Genomic DNA, 18,806 nt, shown 5'->3' with positions numbered 1-18,806 from the left:
TTTATCACTAATCAAATACAGTTATTTGCCGTTATGATTTTACCCTTTATCTATAAGTATCTATTTATATTTCCACTTGTTTCATGTTTTGGTTTCTCATAAAATTAATGTAAGACATTTTTTCGACCTTGAAAACTTAACCCTTTCGTTATCGGGCCTTTAATTTTTATTTTTTAAAGAGTAATACGGCTGTCCAAATTTAAAACACAGTAAGGGACATTTTTTTTGCATTTATGGACTAAGTAGACTCTACTTAGTCCAAAAATGCAAAAAAACGTACTACAAAAAAATGTCCCTTACTGTGTTTTAAATTTGGACAGCCGAATATTTTGATGTTTTTATTATTTACTCAAATATTTCAATTTCATACTATTTCTGTGAGCCTAAGCGGCTCGCTATTAGAAATAGGTATCAAATTGTGGTAGAGTGGGTTCGAGCCGAGAAACTCTGACTTAACAGTCCGCGACACTAACCACGGGACCACAACCCGACACAAACTTTGTGGGTTACAATTCCAGAAATACAGCGATTTAAACATAAATACAGTAAAACCTCGATATAACGGACCTCTATTCAACTAACTTCAGATTTAACGGATGAAAAATTCGATCATATAAAAAAAAAAAAATTAAACCATATCCGCTCTCTAATGGAGCATTATGGAGCCCACAAACTGTCTCCAGGCTTTTCAGTCGGCTGCCAGCTCCCTTGCATCCTCCCAAGTCAAATCCGCGTCCCGAAGTTCTGACTAGAACTGCCGACGAATTGTCAGCAGTGGTCGGGAACCTGATGCCTTGTAAAAGAGGCAAGCTTGATGGTGGCTCTCGGGAGGTATGCGGAGTACATGCCAACAGTTTAGCGTGATCGAGTTCACGCGCACCGTGATCACTCACCGATCCGGAGAAAGACGGACAAGTGCACGAGCCAATCATTCGTTTTTCCATACCAACCGGACTGCCGGACAGTAAAATTCCGTGAAGTGCACAAACGCCCTTTGAGCGCTCCGTCCGGTACTTCAGTTAGCATGATAAAACGATGATTGGCTTGTGCTTTTGTCCATCTTTCTTCGGATCGGTGCTCTTGATCGGTGCGTGAAAACGTTGCGTGTAAATTTTATCACGCTAAACTGTCGTAGTCGCTTTTATTTTTCAAAACCGGACTGCCGGACGGTAAAATTCCGTATAGTGCACAAGCGGCTAAAGGGCGCTTGTGCACTACACGGAATTTTACCGTCCGGTACTTCAGTTAGCATGATAAAACGGATGATTACTGTGATCGAATTTACGCGCACCGTGATCGCGCACCGATACGAAGACAAGCTGATCCAAGCCAATCATTCGGTTTTTCATGCTAACCGTCAATCATTCAAGCCAATCATTCGGTTTTTCATGCCGGACAGTGAAATTTCAAGCCAATCATTCGGTTTTTCATGCCGGACAGTAAAATTCCGTGAAGTGCACAAGTGCTCAAAGGGTTGAGTACGACCGCGTAAGTACTTCCCAGTCATTATGTAATATAAATATTTCTCGTTGCGAATTAATCAAGTAATTAGTCTATATTAATCGCCAAGGCTGGCTGGTTTTTTGACGTTTTTACTATTACCATTGTTGGTTCGGTAACCGTACGTACGTTATGTCGATTCCGATTGTCCAACCCTAAAATCAGCGCCTCCTAGATCTTTTATACATCAATCGTAACAGCGTAGGTACTAAATCTCGAAAAATGCAATGATATTTTTATATGAAAATAAACAATATCGCGTTTTTTTTGCTTTAAAAATATATCATGATTTATTAAAATCACATATGGTATTGGTTTAAAATTATTTAATATTTTAGAACATATTTAGCTCCATTTTCGTGAAAAATCACCCCACAAGTGCACCTCACAATTTACGAAAATATTAGCACTTAAGGGTGTACTCTCAAATATACAATTCAGTACGCGACTAGCTGCGCGAGAAGGCACACGGTTCGTGCGCGCACACTTTTGATAAAGTATATGCATTGAAATAAGATTTATTAGAATAAAAGATACAATAAAAAAAAATTGTTTTAACTCCTTACCTTTTAATAACTTTTTTCGATACAAAATCGATGTTTTAAGCAATAAATTCAATCACGTTAAATGTTACATGAATTTTAAAAAAAATGTTGCGGACTATCGATTATCCCGGCTTAAAACAAAGGACATACGTAAATAAAAAATAAATATAAATAAAACCCTTATCCGCACCCCAATGGTGCATAGGGCACTGCGTCATATAAACGCAGTGTTATCTTGATCGTTTACACATGAAGGAAAGGTGATCAGCCCTCCGCTTCAGGTACCAGTCCAGGGTAATATTGAATAAATATGACAGTGAAAAAATCAGTAATATTTATTTTACCCCCCTTGGGAATCGAACCCGGCACCTCCAGAACGGTAGCCGAGCGTGCTGACCATTACACTACGGAGGCGGACAAAATTAAAAAAAACTACAATTTATATATAATATTGTATAATAACGATGATAAAATTTAATATTATATACATGCACACACATTCACTGAACTCCATCTGACGTCTTGTTTTATTGCCAATGCCGCGCGCGACATCTAGCGACGGCATTGCGAGATCTGCCTTACCGACCGACACAATTATATTAATAAAATATACATATTTTATTCACATCTCCCCCCTCTTGGAAGAAAATTCATAGTAAAATTTTATATATATTTATAAATATGTATACATATCCATCATATATGTATGCATGTCCGCCTCCGTAGTGTAATGGTCAGCACGCTCGGCTACCGTTCTGGAGGTCCCGGGTTCGATTCCCAAGGGGGGTAAAAATGAATATAAGTCATTTTTTCACTGTAATATTTATTCAATATTACCATGGACTGGTACCTGAAGCGGAGGGCTGATCACCTTTCCTTCATGTGTAAAACGATCATGATAACACTGCGTTTATAAGACACAGTGCCCTATGCACCATTGGGGTGCGGATAAGGGTTTTATCATACATATCCATATATATCTAAATCTACCATATATTTTTATATACATATTTACAGTCGAACTCGGTTATAACGAGGATGAAGGGACCGACTGAATTTGTTCGTTATAACCGTTCCTCGTTATGTACGAGAAAAGGTATTTTTTTAAAAAAACATACCTTTCACATGAAGTATGTTATCTGGAATGGTCACATAACACAATATATCGCAATTGAAACAAAATGAATATGATTCACTCATTACACACATCGCTCACTCCTTTCAAGAACGTCATAAATTAAAAAAACTTGAATTTCCAGGAGATCCTGGTAAATCCTTTTAAAGTTTAAAAATAAAATGAAATGTATTAAACATGAATATCAAGCCACTTATTGATCTTTTTACTGTGCAACAGATCTTTTAAGGTAAAACTTGAAGGTTTTTTCTCCATTTGAAAAATATTTAGTTTATTTTAAAAAAAAATAATGAAACAATACCTTTTCTTCAAAATGCAAAAACAACCGTTTCTGCCCTGTAGCGGGTAAATATTTACTTAAAATTATGCCGTTTTTGCTCGGATATAGCACATTTTCTGGGCATTCCGAAAACATGCACAACTGAAAATTGACGATTTTTTTTTTATGACGTTCTTGAAAGGAGTGAGCGACATGTCATATTTATCTGACAATCCAGTTTTCCTATAAAAGTTGGGAAATCCTGTAGTGCTTGAATTCAAAACCATTGTAACAGTTTCATCAAAATTCGTACAATCACAGTTTCATACGAATTTCGTACGATCGTAATAACCGAGTTTGACTGTATATCTAAATCCACCATAGCTTAATTAACGATATGATTTATAAATTTAGCCTGTATTAGTCTTTTGATTATTTAAAACAATTTATTCAAAACTTGTGCCGGCCCTGCCAACCTTTAATGACTATGATGTGAAACATGACTTGCAATTTAGTTAAGAGTTGTACACACATGAGTGCATGTGCTGTGTGTGTGTTGTGTGTGTGTGAGTGCATGTGTATGTGCCTCTGGGAAGTAGCAAGATAATGATGGGCTATTTAGTTCAATAATTGTCGTTTATTTGAGCAAAGTAGCTATGTAGTAGTTTTCATACTATTAAGAGTCAGTTGTTTAGACTATTAATTGGAGTACCCCAAGGCTCCGTTCTAGGTCCTCTACATCATTTGTTTATTTATTTTTGTCATACATATAATTTGTCTGCCTCCGTAGTGTAATGGTCAGCACGCTCGGCTACCGTTCTGAAGGTCCCGGGTTCGATTCCCAAGGGGGGTAAAATAAATATAAGTGATTTTTTCATTGTAATATTTATTCAATATTACCATGGACTGGTACCTGAAACGGAGGGCTGATCACCTTTCCTTCATGTGTAAACGATCAAGATAACACTGCGTTAATATGATACAGTGCCCTATGCACCATTGGGGTGCGGATAAGGGTTTTATTATTATTATATTATTATTATACATATAATTATAAATTATGTATTTATTTATTTATAATTAACATACACATTACAAACTAAAATTTAAAGCGTATACATTAACAAAAAATCGAAAATAAGCAAGAATACTCTTGTTAAAAATGAAGAAGAATCCTGCTTCGGAATACCCTTTCGGACACACGGAACAGATCAATATCCAGTGTGATATTGTTCAACATAGCGGTAGCTCTTCTTACAGGCATAGCCATCGGCAGGTTGGTCCTGTGTATAGGAATGTGAAACAATCTATGCCGACGCTGTCTTAGGTATCGGGAACATACAGACCAATGTTCCGGATAATTTCAGGATTCAAATTCACATTCTTTCTAGTCATGTGATCTCACTGGGTTTTCCAGTGCCGAGGGCACAATTTGTAATACTTATTTATAAAACTGTAAAAAGAAAATAATAAGTTTGGATAATTTATATGGTGGCATTTTTGTAAAATACTACCTCAAGGTCGCTTCACTGTGAATGAATTGGGAAAAGAAAAAGTGGATTTTTCTAAAGATCATCTCATTCTCACTATTTCTAACTATTGGAGGAAGAGCATTCCACCCCATCAGTCCCGCAACAGCAAAAGCACACTTGCCAAATTGAGTGTCCTGGTTGTGGCCTGGTAACTTCACTTTGCTCATAGCAGTTGTTGTATCCGATGGAAGCGCGAGACGTCTATCAACCAATTGGTTTGGAATACACAGCTCTTTTAGATACTCTGGAGACATGTTATGTATCGATTTATACATGAGTAGACAGAGTTCATTCTCAACCCTTTCGAGAAAGCGTAACCATTGCATTTGGTGAAGTAGTGGGGTGATGTGACTGAATTTAGAAATTCCAAAAAAAATCAGTCCCTCGTTTCGCAATCAAATATGACATGGTCGAATTATGCGATCTATTTCGGATCTACTTACCTCCATTATTCATGAATATCACTTTGTTTTTCTAACACTATATTTTTCTCTTCTTCTTCTTCTTTCTGTGCCACTTCTAACGAAGATCGGCGATCATCATGGCTATCTTGACTTTAGATGCTGCAGCTCGGAACAGAGATTTGGTGCTTCTGCCAAACCATTGACGTAGGTTTTTCAGCCATGATGTCCTTCGGCGTCCTTGAGTTCTTCGCCCCTCAGTCTTTCCTTGTATGATTAGGTGGAGAAGACGATATTTTTCATTTCTCGTGACGTGTCCGAAGTACATCAGCGCACTCTGCTCGATGGTTGGTAGGAGTTCCTTATTGGTATTCATCCGTCGGAGGACCTCTAGGTTGGTGACCCGATCACGCCATTTTTCTCTACTCTTGGCTAATGATTTTGATTAAACTCCAGGTATTACTTGAGAGGAATTAGAGTAATTTACTGCACTGTACACATTGTGTTTACAAATTTACCAGATAAGCAATTCCAGACCACAAGTGTAAAGTTTGTGTGACTTGACACTTTTGACAAAGTCGTATTTAAACAATGATTTAAGAAAACCTCAGGTGTTTGCGTTGAAATGTAAATGGTTTCAGAATAGAACACTCTCAAATGTGGGATGGGGTATTCTACATTTGAGAGTGTTCTTTGAAGAGAAGACTTGATTAACATTGTAAAAATCTGATGTCATTGTAATTTTTTGTATTATTTTGTTGATGCTATAAACTAAATGCATATTTGTAAGTTGAGGTAGCATTTTCATGATGGTCAAATGAAATGATATTGTTCATTGATCTATCTTCATGGGTCACAATCTTTATGATAGTGGTTCTTAACCCTCGATAACTAAAGTATATTTACATAAGCATATAGCTTCTTTACATCTCACCAATAGATGTCTCTAGTGAAGTTCTTGTGATTCAAGAACAAGGTTTCTAAATTGGTTCATATATACAGAACTTCCGAGAATTTGAGTAGTGTGGTTGTCAATAATGGGTAGAATTGGTGAATGTTACACGTGTGTAAAGTGATCACTTAAACCAGCCTATGACGGTCGTCAGCCCTGTAAATGCCCCGACTTCCATATTCTTCTTCATCTTTGATGAGATGTCAAAAAATAATATAAACTATATTTGTAGATACATAGTAACTAATCATTTGTCAAGCGGACTACGCAATTAAAAATGTAAAAATTATCAAAAGTATTTATTTATAGTAATTTGGCCAAATTATGAATTATCTTGAAAATTTAGAATTCCAAAAAAACCTGAATTCTAATAATAATTTATTAAATAATATATTGTTTCAAAATTCTTCACCATTGCTTTCCATTTTTCCTTTGTTTTCAAACTCCATCCCTTGACTAACCCCTTCCCCTTACTTTCCCCTCTCCTTATTTATAGAACAATTTTATATTTTATATTTTAGTTATTATACAGACCTGAATGATGGAAGTTTAACTTCTGAAACATGTAGTCTATAATAAAACTCAAGTGGTAAAAAACGAAGTGTTTTCTTTAATCATTGTAACATGTCTTACCACAAAGTTAATGCCGAAACAATAAATAAGGTATATATTTATATTGAATTGAGCACATCTACCCAGGAAGTAAGAGTCCAATACTCCGAACTGAACCGAAGAGTGCAAAGAAGTTGCAGAGCGGATAAAGAGCGATACATCAATTCGATTTGCGAGGATATTGAAAGTCACGCTAACACTAATCACACTCGCGACTTGTTCCAAAAAGTGAAAACACTCGCCAAGAAGTTCAAGCCTCGAACATGGACCATTGAGGACAGGCAGGGAAATACCATCTGTGAAATTGACAAAGTCATCAGAAGGTGGAGAGAGTATTGTGCGGACCTATACAAAGATGATAGTATGCAACCCCAGGCAGAATTCAATGATTTAAATCCAGATGAACCCCATATAATCCTCCAGGAAGTAGAGAATGCCATTAAAAAACTCAAATCCTACAAATCGCCTGGAAAGGACGGAATCCAAGCTGAGTTCCTAAAGAATATGACCGATGACGGCATTAAGAGGATGCACGATATATGTAATTCGGTATGGGAATCAGGAATATGGCCAACGGACTGGGTGGAATCTGTATTTATTCCAATACACAAGAAGGGTTCTACGCTAAAGTGTGAAAACTATCGAACTGTCTCACTCATCTCTCATGCCAGCAAAATATTGCTACACATATTAAAAGCAAGGCTAAAACACTACCTCGACTGGCAAATTTCAATTGAGCAAGCTGGATTCGTCAAAGGCAAGGGTACACGTGAGCAAATCTTGAACATAAGACAAATAATCGAGAAAAGTCGGGAGTTCAAGGTTCCGGTCGTACTTTGCTTTATTGATTATACAAAGGCTTTTGACTGCGTGAATTGGAATTGCCTGTGGAAGGTTTTGGAAGCAATGGGTGTACCGAGACAGTTGATAGTTCTTATTCACAACTTATACGTACAAAATTTGGCATCGGTAAGAGTTGATAATTTCCTCTCAGAGTCATTTCAAGTACAAAAAGGCGTGAGACAAGGGTGTATACTGTCTCCTGATCTCTTTAATATATATGGAGAATATATAATGAGGAAAGTACTAGACGGGTGGGAAGGTGGCGTATCAGTAGGGGGCAAAAAGATCTCCAATATAAGGTTTGCAGACGACACAACGCTAATAGCCAACAATGAGGACGAAATGGCTGAACTCCTCCATAGAGTCGAAATAGAAAGCCAGCATTTAGGACTTCAAATAAACAAAAGTAAAACCAAGGTTCTTGTCATCGACCGATTCGGCACCCTGATAAGGAACAATTCTTTAAGGGATTATGAAGAAGTGGACGACTTTATCTATTTAGGTGCACTCATTTCTAAAGACGGAGGCTGTGAAGCAGAGGTCCGGAGAAGAATTGGAATGGCAAAATCAGCAATGTCTAGTCTGGCGAAGATATGGAAAAATCGGTCCATACTGAGGAGAACGAAAACCCGTCTAGTGAAATCTCTTGTATTCTCCATTGCGCTGTATGGAGTGGAAACATGGACACTGAGGAAAAAGGAAAGACATATGCTGGATGTGTTTGAAATGTGGTGCTGGAGGAGGATGCTGCGCATTCCTTGGACTGCAAGACGCACAAACGTCTCCATTCTCCGCGAACTGTCAGTGACAGAAAGACTCTCCACGACTTGCAGGAAAAGGATTCTGTCTTACTTTGGGCATATCGCCAGAAAGAACGAGAAGAGTCTTGAAAAACTGGTAGTAACAGGTACAGTTGAAGGCAAGCGGGCAAGAGGACGGTCTCCAACAAGATGGACAGACCAAATAAAGGAATTAACCGGATCCTCGCTAAACGCTGCCATCAAGTTGGCCCAGGACCGGGAAGAATGGAGAGGACTTGTGCACCAAGTGCCTGACATTCCAGAAGACCACGACGCTCAGCATTGAGCAAGAAGATGAAGAAGATATTTATATACGACAGTAAAATTCGACTGTTGTGCCGCAGTGTTAACAGGAAATTATCTCTTCCCTATTCTGTAAATCACATTTCGTGATGACGACACGTTATGACAATAGATCTAGTATTATTTTTTGACATCTCATCAAAGATGATGAAGAATATGGAAGTCTGGGAATTCACAGGGCTGACGACCGTCATAGGTTGCTCTTGTGTTACTTTACTTAGTAAGCATCTAGACTCCCCAGTTCTGCTTGATACCTCGTTGTTCCCTACGTATTCAGGCTGATGAATCCCTAACATACGCCTGTAGTACTATATCTCAAACGCCTCCAGCGCACTCTTTCTGCCCGATAGTCCTTATATTATGGCCTATCCGTTTGGCTCGCTCTTGTGTTACTTTACTTAGTAAACTCCTAGACTCCCCACCTCTGCTTGATGCCTCGTTGTTCTCTACGTATTCAGGCTGATGAATTCCTAACATGCGCCTATAGCACTACATCTCAAATGCCTCCAGCGCACTTTTTCTGCCGGCCCGATAGTCCTTATATTATGGCCTATCCATTTGGCTCGCTCTTGTGTTATTTTACTTAGTAAGCATCTAGACTCCTCAGTCCTGCTTGATACCCCGTCGTTCCCTACATGTTCGGACCAATGAATCTCCAAAATGTGCCTGTGCACTTCATTCATATAGCACCATAAAAGATCTAAAGAAAAATTGCAAATCACGGTGAATTGTGAAGGTAATATACTCATATGGAGCACATAGATAACAAAATTATTAAAGACTACTATCTCTAACACCTGATAACATCTCTATTAGAGGAAGATAACAGCTTTTCCTGACAGTGTGTTTAAAAATAAAAAAATTAGTCTGTAAAGCATGAAAAATCAGTTCCGATGGTGATATAAGGAAAGGGTGTAAGGCTGTGAACCTAACCTAACCTAAATCTTATATATGGATGTGAAGTATTGAGCTGACAAAAAAGGATGAAAGTAGACTGGATGCAGTCCAAATGTCATCTCTCAGTGCGGCGAAACCATGTATGATAGATGTTCCAATGGTGATATAAGGAAAGAATGCAACTTAGGAGTTGTTTTTACATTTTGACATCTAAACATGAATGTCCGCCTCCGTAGTGTAATGGTCAGCACGCTCAGCTACCGTTCTGGAGGTCCCGGGTTCGATTCCCAAGGGGGGTAAAATAAATATAAGTGATTTTTTCACTGTAATATTTATTCAATATCACCATGGACTGGTACCTGAAGCGGAGGGCTGATCACCTTTCCTTCATGTGTAAACGATTAAGATAACTCTGCGTTAATATGACACAGTGCCCTATGCACCATTGGGGTGCGGATAAGGGTTTAAAAAAAAAAAAAACATGAATGACATGATGAAGAAGAATATGAAAGTCTGTGTATTTACAGGGCTTACGATCCGTCAAAGGCTAGTTTAAGTTATTCAAACGTGTGCATATAATCGACTACCACACTGAAATTTTTGGAACTCTTATAGGTATATATGGTTACACGGAAGAGGGGCACAAGTCTGTAACATATCGCTCACTCCTTTCAAGAATGCCATAAATCAAAATACTTGATTTTTCAGGAGAACGTTTTTAAAGTTTAAAAATATAATACAATGTATTAAAAATAAATATCCAGGCACTTATTGAACTTTTTAGTGTGCAACAGATCTTTTTAGGTAAAATCTGAATATTTTTTCTCCATTTGAAAAATATTTAGTATATTTAAAAAAACACTTAAATATTACCTTTTCTTCAAAATGCAAAACAACACTTTCTGCCCTGTAGCTGGTAAATATAGTACATTTTTTGGGCTCTCCGAAAACATGCACAACTGAAAATTGACGATTTTTGATATATGACGTTCTTGAAAGGAGTGAGCGATATACCATTGACTATATGATATAATTCTCACGTCGCTGCATGTGTGAGTTCGCGGCAGCATGTGTGGTTTTATTTTAAAATGAAATTTTAAATTAGCAGAGACCTTTAGGAACTATTACAACTCCCGAGTGGACAAACCCTGATTTAACAAAGATTTGGACACTCAAAATATACATTTTTCTTTTTGAAACTATTGTTAACACAAGCTTATTTATTTAGCAGAGATTCTTATCGAATTATTTCACATACTGAGAGACGCCTGAAAATGTGATTGAATTTTTTTCTAAACTACTTTCATATCTCACTGTATCTTTCATTCTTATTGCTACATATCTCATTTATCAGCACTTCACACTCATTATGCTTTCAGTTGTGTGTTAGTGTCGATTGATAAAGCATTTTAAGTGCCGGGAAAACATTACTGTTATTTTCATGACGTTTTGATAATAACAAATTATGAGTTCTTGTTATCCCGAACAGGCCTATTAACCGGTCATTAAGATGTAGTTAAAGAGATAAGCATTTTAAATACAGGTATAATTGGATGGCTAAGTAACCATCACAGTACTTCACTGCAGGGGTAGGCTGAGAGAATAGAATGCCACACTGATCTGCCTTTGCAAACAGGGTATTGTATGATGGTGCGTGAATACCTCGCTCTTTGCATCTGAAGATTCCTTAGCAACTAAAGTCGTACTTACTTGCTTAAAGAACATTGTTATAAATGTATTTTTTCTCATCAAAGATGAAGTAGAATATGGAAGTCTGGGCATTTACGGGGCTGACGACCGTCATAGGCTGGTTTAAGTGATCACTTAACACACGTGTAACATTCACCAATTCTACCCATTATTGACAACTACACTACTCAAATTCTTGGAAGTTCTATATATCGCTCACTCCTTTCAACAACGTCATATATCAAAAATCGTCAATTTTCAGTTGTGCATGTTTTCGGAATGCCCAGAAAATGTACTATATCCCAGGAAAAGCAGCATATTTTTAACTTAATATTTACCTGCTACAGGGCAGAAAGTGTTGTTTTTGCATTTTGAAAAAAATTTATTGTTTAATTATCTTTTTAAATATACTAAATATTTTTCAAATGGAGAAAAAACCTTCAGGTTTTACCTAAAAAGATCTGTTGCACAGTAAAAAGTTCAGTTAATGGCTTGATATTTATTTTTAATACATCTTATTATATTTTTAAACTTTAAAAACGTTCTCCTGAAAAATCAAGTTTTTTGATTTATGACGTTCTCGAAAGGAGTGAGCGATGTAACATTAACCAATTCTACCCATTATTGACAATCACACAACTCAAATTCTTGGAAGTTTTATAATATATGAACCCATTTAGAAACATTGTTCTGGAATCACTAGAACTTCACTAGAGACATCTATTGGTGAGATGAAGAAAAGCTTTTTTACTAAGTAGAAACTCTCATATTAGTATGTGCAAAATAATATAAAAAATAACTCCTGTAATTGGAGATAATCCAGATTTGTGAACAAGTATTTGGACACACTCAAAATGTTGTAAAAATATATTTTTATTCCATACAGTTAATGCCAAGTTCAAAGGAGGCTCAACACGCCTGTGATAATGTGGAAGCTATACCAAATATTTTATATATTTATTTAAATACGAGTCTGTGATTTATGAGTGATAGTGTATATTGAGTGAAATTAGTGCGAGTGAAGGGGCACGATGGAGAGAGGCACCAAGTCCGCGCTGCCGCCCAACCCGAAGGAGACGGCCAATATATTCTCTTCTCTGTTCTTCTTCTGGACGGTGCCCATATTCATAAAGGGCTACAAGCGACCCCTGGAGCTGCAGGACATGTATGAAACGCTCAACAAGGATAAGTCTGATAATCTCGGGGGAACCTTAGAAAGGTAAACATTATTATTCATTTATTTAATTATAATATTTTTTTTTATTACTATGGAATGATATTATGTGCTGGTTCAATTGAGTTATGGGTTTATTTTTACTGGGTTGTCATTAGTGATTTTTACCGGACCAGGTTAGTTAAGGTCTCATAATATTAGTGATTTTTACTGGACCAGTTAAGTTATGGGTTCATAGTATTAATGATTTTTATTGGACCAGTTAAGTTATGGGTTTATTTTTACTGAGTTGTCGTTAGTGATTTTTACCGGACCAGGTAAGTTAAAGTCTCATAATATTAGTGATTTTTACTGGACCAGTTAAGTTATGGGTTCACAGTATTATGGATTTTTACTGGACCAGTTAAGTTATGGGTTCATAGTATTAATGATCTTTACTGGACCAATTAAGTTATGGGGTTTCATAGTATTAGTGATTTTTATTGGACCAATTGAGTTATGGGTTTATTTGTACTGGTTTGTCATTAGTAATTTTTACTGGACCAATTTAGTTATGATTTCATAGGATCAGTGATTTTTATTGGACCAATTAAGTTATGGATTTATTTTTACTGGGTGCTTATTATTGATTTTTACTGGAACAATTTTGTTTTGGGGTGTTTATTACTGGTTCAATTTCGTAGTGAGTCATTTTTATTGCATCAATTTTATTAAAGGTTGTTTTTTACTGTTTTAATTTAGTTTTCAATCTTTTTTACTGCATCAATTTTATTATGTTATTTATTTACGGTATATGTTTCAAATTATTAGTCACCTTGAACTGCAATAGACCAAATTGCATGGCCGTCAATAGGCGATCCATATAAATAAGGATTTTGACCCGACCTAAAGTAGTTCAATGGATTCATTGATGACATAACTTGCGCACGCAGTAAACCTCCATACTTGGATAATATGTACATATTTTTTCCCCTTCATTAACGGCTGTAGCCAATTTGCACATAATATATTAGGTACCAAGGGGGAAAAATAATTATAATTGGGTCGATTCCCAAGGGGGGTAAAATAAATATAAGTGATTTTTTCACTGTAATATTTATTCAATATTACCCTGGACTGGTACCTGAAGCGGAGGGCTGATCACCTTTCTTTCATGTGTAAACGATCAATATAACACTGCGTTTATATGACACAGTGCCCTATGCACCATTGGGGTGCGGATAAAGGTTAAAAAAAATAAAATATTAGGTACATGTATTCTTTACGATGAAATAATATGTTTTCTCTTTTTAAGTATATTATTGGTTCGAAAAGTACTTATTTACACAAGGATGAACATATAAAATAAGGAATTATGCATCGTATTTTGAATATTGAAAGCATTAACTTTGTGTGTCATTATTATTATAAAACCCTTATCCGCACCCCAATGGTGCATAGGGCACTGTGTCATAAAAAAAGCAGTGTTATCTTGATCGTTTACACATGAAGGAAAGGTGATCGGCCCTCCGCTTCAGGTACCAGTCCATGGTAATATTGTGTGTCATAATAATAATAAACCATATCCGCTCCCTAGGTGGAAGCATATGGAGTCCACAAACTGTCTCCAGGCTTTTCTGTCGGCTGCCGGCTCCCTTGCATCCTCCCAAGTCAGATCCGCGTCCCGAAGTTCTGACGAGAACTGCCGACGAATTATTATTTTAAGAAATAAAAAGACTTTGTTTTTTTTTTATCCACTCACGTTTTTACTAAAAACCAACTAGTTTCGGCAACAACCTGTTGCCCTGAGATATATGTATTTAGTTATTTGAGAGTGCATCCTTAATGTTATTACTATCACTATTAAAAGTTATAAAGAGATCGCAATAATTGGATTTCATGGCATTTTGTTTTATGGGAGTTTCAGCATTGTTTATTAAAGATTAAGAACCAAATAGACTTATCTCAGTTTAGTGAGATATATAAAGTAATAAAAATAACAGTCTTGATTGCGGCGTGGGCTTTGGATGATCATGACTGGGGTCTTTTTAATCACAATATTGTGAGTGTGTCCGAATTTTCTTTGAGTTGGTGAAAGAAGATTAGAAAGTAGATTTAATGCATTCGAAATGTATGGTAGATGGTAAGTTGATGTATGATAGATGGTAAGTTGATGTATGATAGATGGTAAGTTGATGTATGATAGATGGTAAGTTGATGTATGATACATGGTAAGTTGATGTATGGATGTATGATAGATGGTAAGTTGATGTATGATAGATGGTAAGTTGATGTATGGATGTATGATAGATGGTAAGTTGATGTATGGGTGTGTAATAGATGGTAAATTGATGTATGATAGATGGTAGGTTGATGTATGGGTGTATGATAGATGGTAAATTGATGTATGATAGATGGTAAGTTGATGTATGGGTGTGTGATAGATGGTAAATTGATGTATGATAGATGGTAAGTTGATGTATGGGTGTATGATAGATGGTAAATTGATGTATGATAGATGGTAAGTTGATGTATGGGTGTATGATAGATGGTAAATTGATGTATGATAGATGGTAAATTGATGTATGATAGATGGTAAGTTGATGTATGATAGATGGTAAGTTGATGTATGGATGTATGATAGACGGTAAGTTGACGTATGGATGTATGATAGATGGTAAGTTGATGTATGATAGATGGTAAGTTGATGTATGGGTGTGTGATAGATGGCAAATTGATGTATGATAGATGGTAAGTTGATGTATGGGTGTATGATAGATGGTAAATTGATGTATGATAGATGGTAAGTTGATGTATGGGTGTATGATAGATGGTAAATTGATGTATGATAGATGGTAAGTTGATGTATGGGTGTATGATAGATGGTAAATTGATGTATGATAGATGGTAAGTTGATGTATGGGTGTGTGATAGATGGTAAATTGATGTATGATAGATGGTAAGTTGATGTATGGGTGTATGATAGATGGTAAATTGATGTATGATAGATGGTAAGTTGATGTATGGGTGTATGATAGATGGTAAATTGATGTATGATAGATGGTAAATTGATGTATGATAGATGGTAAGTTGATGTATGATAGATGGTAAGTTGATGTATGGATGTATGATAGACGGTAAGTTGACGTATGGATGTATGATAGATGGTAAGTTGATGTATGATAGATGGTAAGTTGATGTATGGGTGTGTGATAGATGGTAAATTGATGTATGATAGATGGTAAGTTGATGTATGGGTGTATGATAGATGGTAAATTGATGTATGATAGATGGTAAGTTGATGTATGGGTGTGTGATAGATGGTAAATTGATGTATGATAGATGGTAAGTTGATGTATGGGTGTATGATAGATGGTAAATTGATGTATGATAGATGGTAAGTTGATGTATGGGTGTATGATAGATGGCAAATTGATGTATGATAGATGGTAAATTGATGTATGATAGATGGTAAGTTGATGTATGATAGATGGTAAGTTGATGTATGGATGTATGATAGACGGTAAGTTGACGTATGGATGTATGATAGATGGTAAGTTGATGTATGATAGATGGTAAGTTGATGTATGGGTGTATGATAGATGGTAAATTGATGTATGATAGACGGTAAATTGATGTATGATAGATGGTAAGTTGATGTATGGGTGTATGATAGATGGTAAATTGATGTATGATAGACGGTAAATTGATGTATGATAGATGGTAAGTTGATGTATGATAGATGGTAAGTTGATGTATGATAGATGGTAAGTTGATGTATGATAGTTGATGTATGATAGATGGTCGAATGGTGATATAAGGAAAGAATGCAACATTTTGAGTGTGTCCAAATACTTATTTTGGATTATCTCCAATTTTAGGAGTTTTTTCATATTATTTTTTGACATCATTTTTCAGTATTTGGACACACTCAAAATGTTGTAAATAAATTATCTGGTCAAATTATAAGCTTAAAATGATAAAAATGAAAATGATACTTTCCGGCGTTTCTCATGTGTGTGATTATAATCCAGGATTCGGACCTCACATACTAATAAAAGAGTTTCTGCTCAGTAAAAAAGCTTCTATTCATCTCACCAATAGATGGCTCTAGTGAAGTTCTAGTGATTCAAGAATAATGTTTTAAAGTTAGTTCATATATTATATAGTCTAAGAAGATTTCCATATTCTTCTTCATCTTTGATGAGATGTCAAAAAATAATATGAAAATAACTCCTGTAATTGGAGATAATCCAGATTTTGTGAACAAGTATTTGAAAACACTCAAAATGTAAATATATTGGAACCCTTTATTCAAATCCTGTTGGAAGACGTTGTGTTAATATGTATTTGTGTTTTTTTTTCAGGCATTTTCTAAATGAGGTGGCAAAGTGTAACGAACAAAGGAAGAAATTGGGAATCTCAGACCCGGAGCAAGGTCCGCAGCCCAGTCTCGGGAAGGCCATCTTCAAGACGCTCTGGGTGGAATTTTTTTTCCTCGGAATTTTGATCTTCCTGAACGACGCCGTCGTCAGGTGAGTGTCTCTAATATTTCTTCTTTGCCGGAGTGACACTTCGAATTGGTATTATCCTTGGCTCTACCAGACCCAGTTCCTCCAGGGTATGCTTGGCTACAATAGTTTAGAGACTAGAAGGAATGTGTATTTGATTACGCATTTTTATCCATTGTTGCGCGGTATGATCGATAATCCTGAAATTATCCGGAACATTGGTCTGTATGCTCCCTAAAGTTACTTAAGACAGCGTCGACATAGATTGTTTCACATTACTTAAAATTACATTTTCTTGTAAAAAGTCCCCATTTAGTAACAAAATATCGCAATATTTTGATAAGAAAATCCCCATTTTTTAATGAAATGTCATAACATTTTGATAAAAATCACATTTTCTGATGAAAAGTCTCCATTTTGTAATGAAATATCGCAATATTTTGATAAGAAAATCCCCATTTTCATGAAATGTCATAACATTTTGATAAAAATCACATTTTCTGATGAAAAGTCTCCATTTTGTAATGAAATATCGCAATATTTTGAAATAAAAACTTAATTTTCTAATGAAATATCACAATATTTTGATAAAGATCTCAGTTTCTGATGAAAAATTTCCATTTTGCAATGAAATATCTCAATATTTTGATAAAAATCACTTTTTCTGATGAAAAGTCTCCATTTTGTAATGAAATCTCTCAATATTTTGATAAAAAAATCGTATTTTGTATTGAAATATTCCAATATTTTGGTAAAAATCGCATGTTTTGATGAAAGCTGAATTTTCAGGTGAAAATTTCCAATCTTTGAATGAACAATTCCCACTTTGAAATGTTTTCAGGCTAACAATCCCAATCCTTCTGGGCAACTTGCTGGAGTACTTCCGTCCGGACAGCACCATGGAGAGGTCGGACGCTCTGCTGTACGCGGGCGGGATGGTGCTGCTGCAGGGCTTCAATGCGCTCGCCATGAACCACTACATGATCGGGGCCTTCCACATGGGCATGCGCGCCCGCGTAGCCGTCTGCTCGCTCATCTACCGGAAGGTGACTTCATCTGCGCTTCATACATGATATAATAAACCAAACTAGGGCACAAGATGCCGAACCCTCTTCTAGTGGAACGGAAGGCCTGTTGAATGGTGATATAAAGAAAGAATGCAAGGCTGAGATAATCATTATCGACAAAATTAAGAAGGGTGTGTTGAGACGGTTTGGGCATGTGAATCTCATAAGTGAAGAAAGAACGGTAAAACAGATTTAAGAGGCGAATGTAGTAGGAAATAGGAGCAGAGGAAAACTTGGCATTCTCAGGTATTTCAAATACTAAAATGTGGTCAGGTCAGGAGTGGGAATAATCGGCGTGTATGCATGAGGAGATGCATGAATGCGAAAGAGGCGAAGATTGTTTACAAAGACAGATTGGTGTGGTGTTTTATCTTCTCTGCATACCCCTGCATTGAAGCGGCGTGATGGTTAGTTAGTTACATTATTTTTGACATCTTTAGTTAGTTAGTTACATTATTTTTGACATCTTTAGTTAGTTAGTTACATTATTTTTGACATCTTTAGTTAGTTAGTTACATTATTTTTGACATCGCAACATAGATGACAAAGAATATGGAAGTCTGGGTTTAAGTGATCGCTTTACACACGTGTAACATTCGCCAATTCT

General features: G+C 36.2%; 1 protein-coding gene across 1 annotated transcript in view; it reads left to right on the top strand.

Moving 5' to 3' along the window:
- LOC148302547 (ATP-binding cassette sub-family C member 4-like) overlaps positions 1-18,806 on the top strand; it is a 34,231-nt gene that overhangs the window by 2,872 nt on the left and 12,553 nt on the right. The window contains exons 2-4 of the mRNA XM_088271420.1: positions 12,355-12,687; positions 16,989-17,156; positions 17,974-18,178. Of these exons, the coding sequence (XP_088127546.1) occupies positions 12,500-12,687; positions 16,989-17,156; positions 17,974-18,178 (561 nt within the window). The 5' untranslated portion in view covers positions 12,355-12,499. The remainder of the gene's footprint in view (positions 1-12,354; positions 12,688-16,988; positions 17,157-17,973; positions 18,179-18,806) is intronic.

This window comes from Brachycentrus maculatus, unplaced genomic scaffold (assembly GCF_059751285.1).
Source record: "Brachycentrus maculatus isolate JH-2025_06_01 unplaced genomic scaffold, ASM5975128v1 h1tg000440l, whole genome shotgun sequence".
NCBI classification, from domain to species: Eukaryota; Metazoa; Arthropoda; class Insecta; order Trichoptera; family Brachycentridae; genus Brachycentrus; species Brachycentrus maculatus.
The sequence above is the reverse complement of the archived record's forward strand: the minus strand, read 5'-3'. Positions and strand labels throughout refer to the sequence as shown.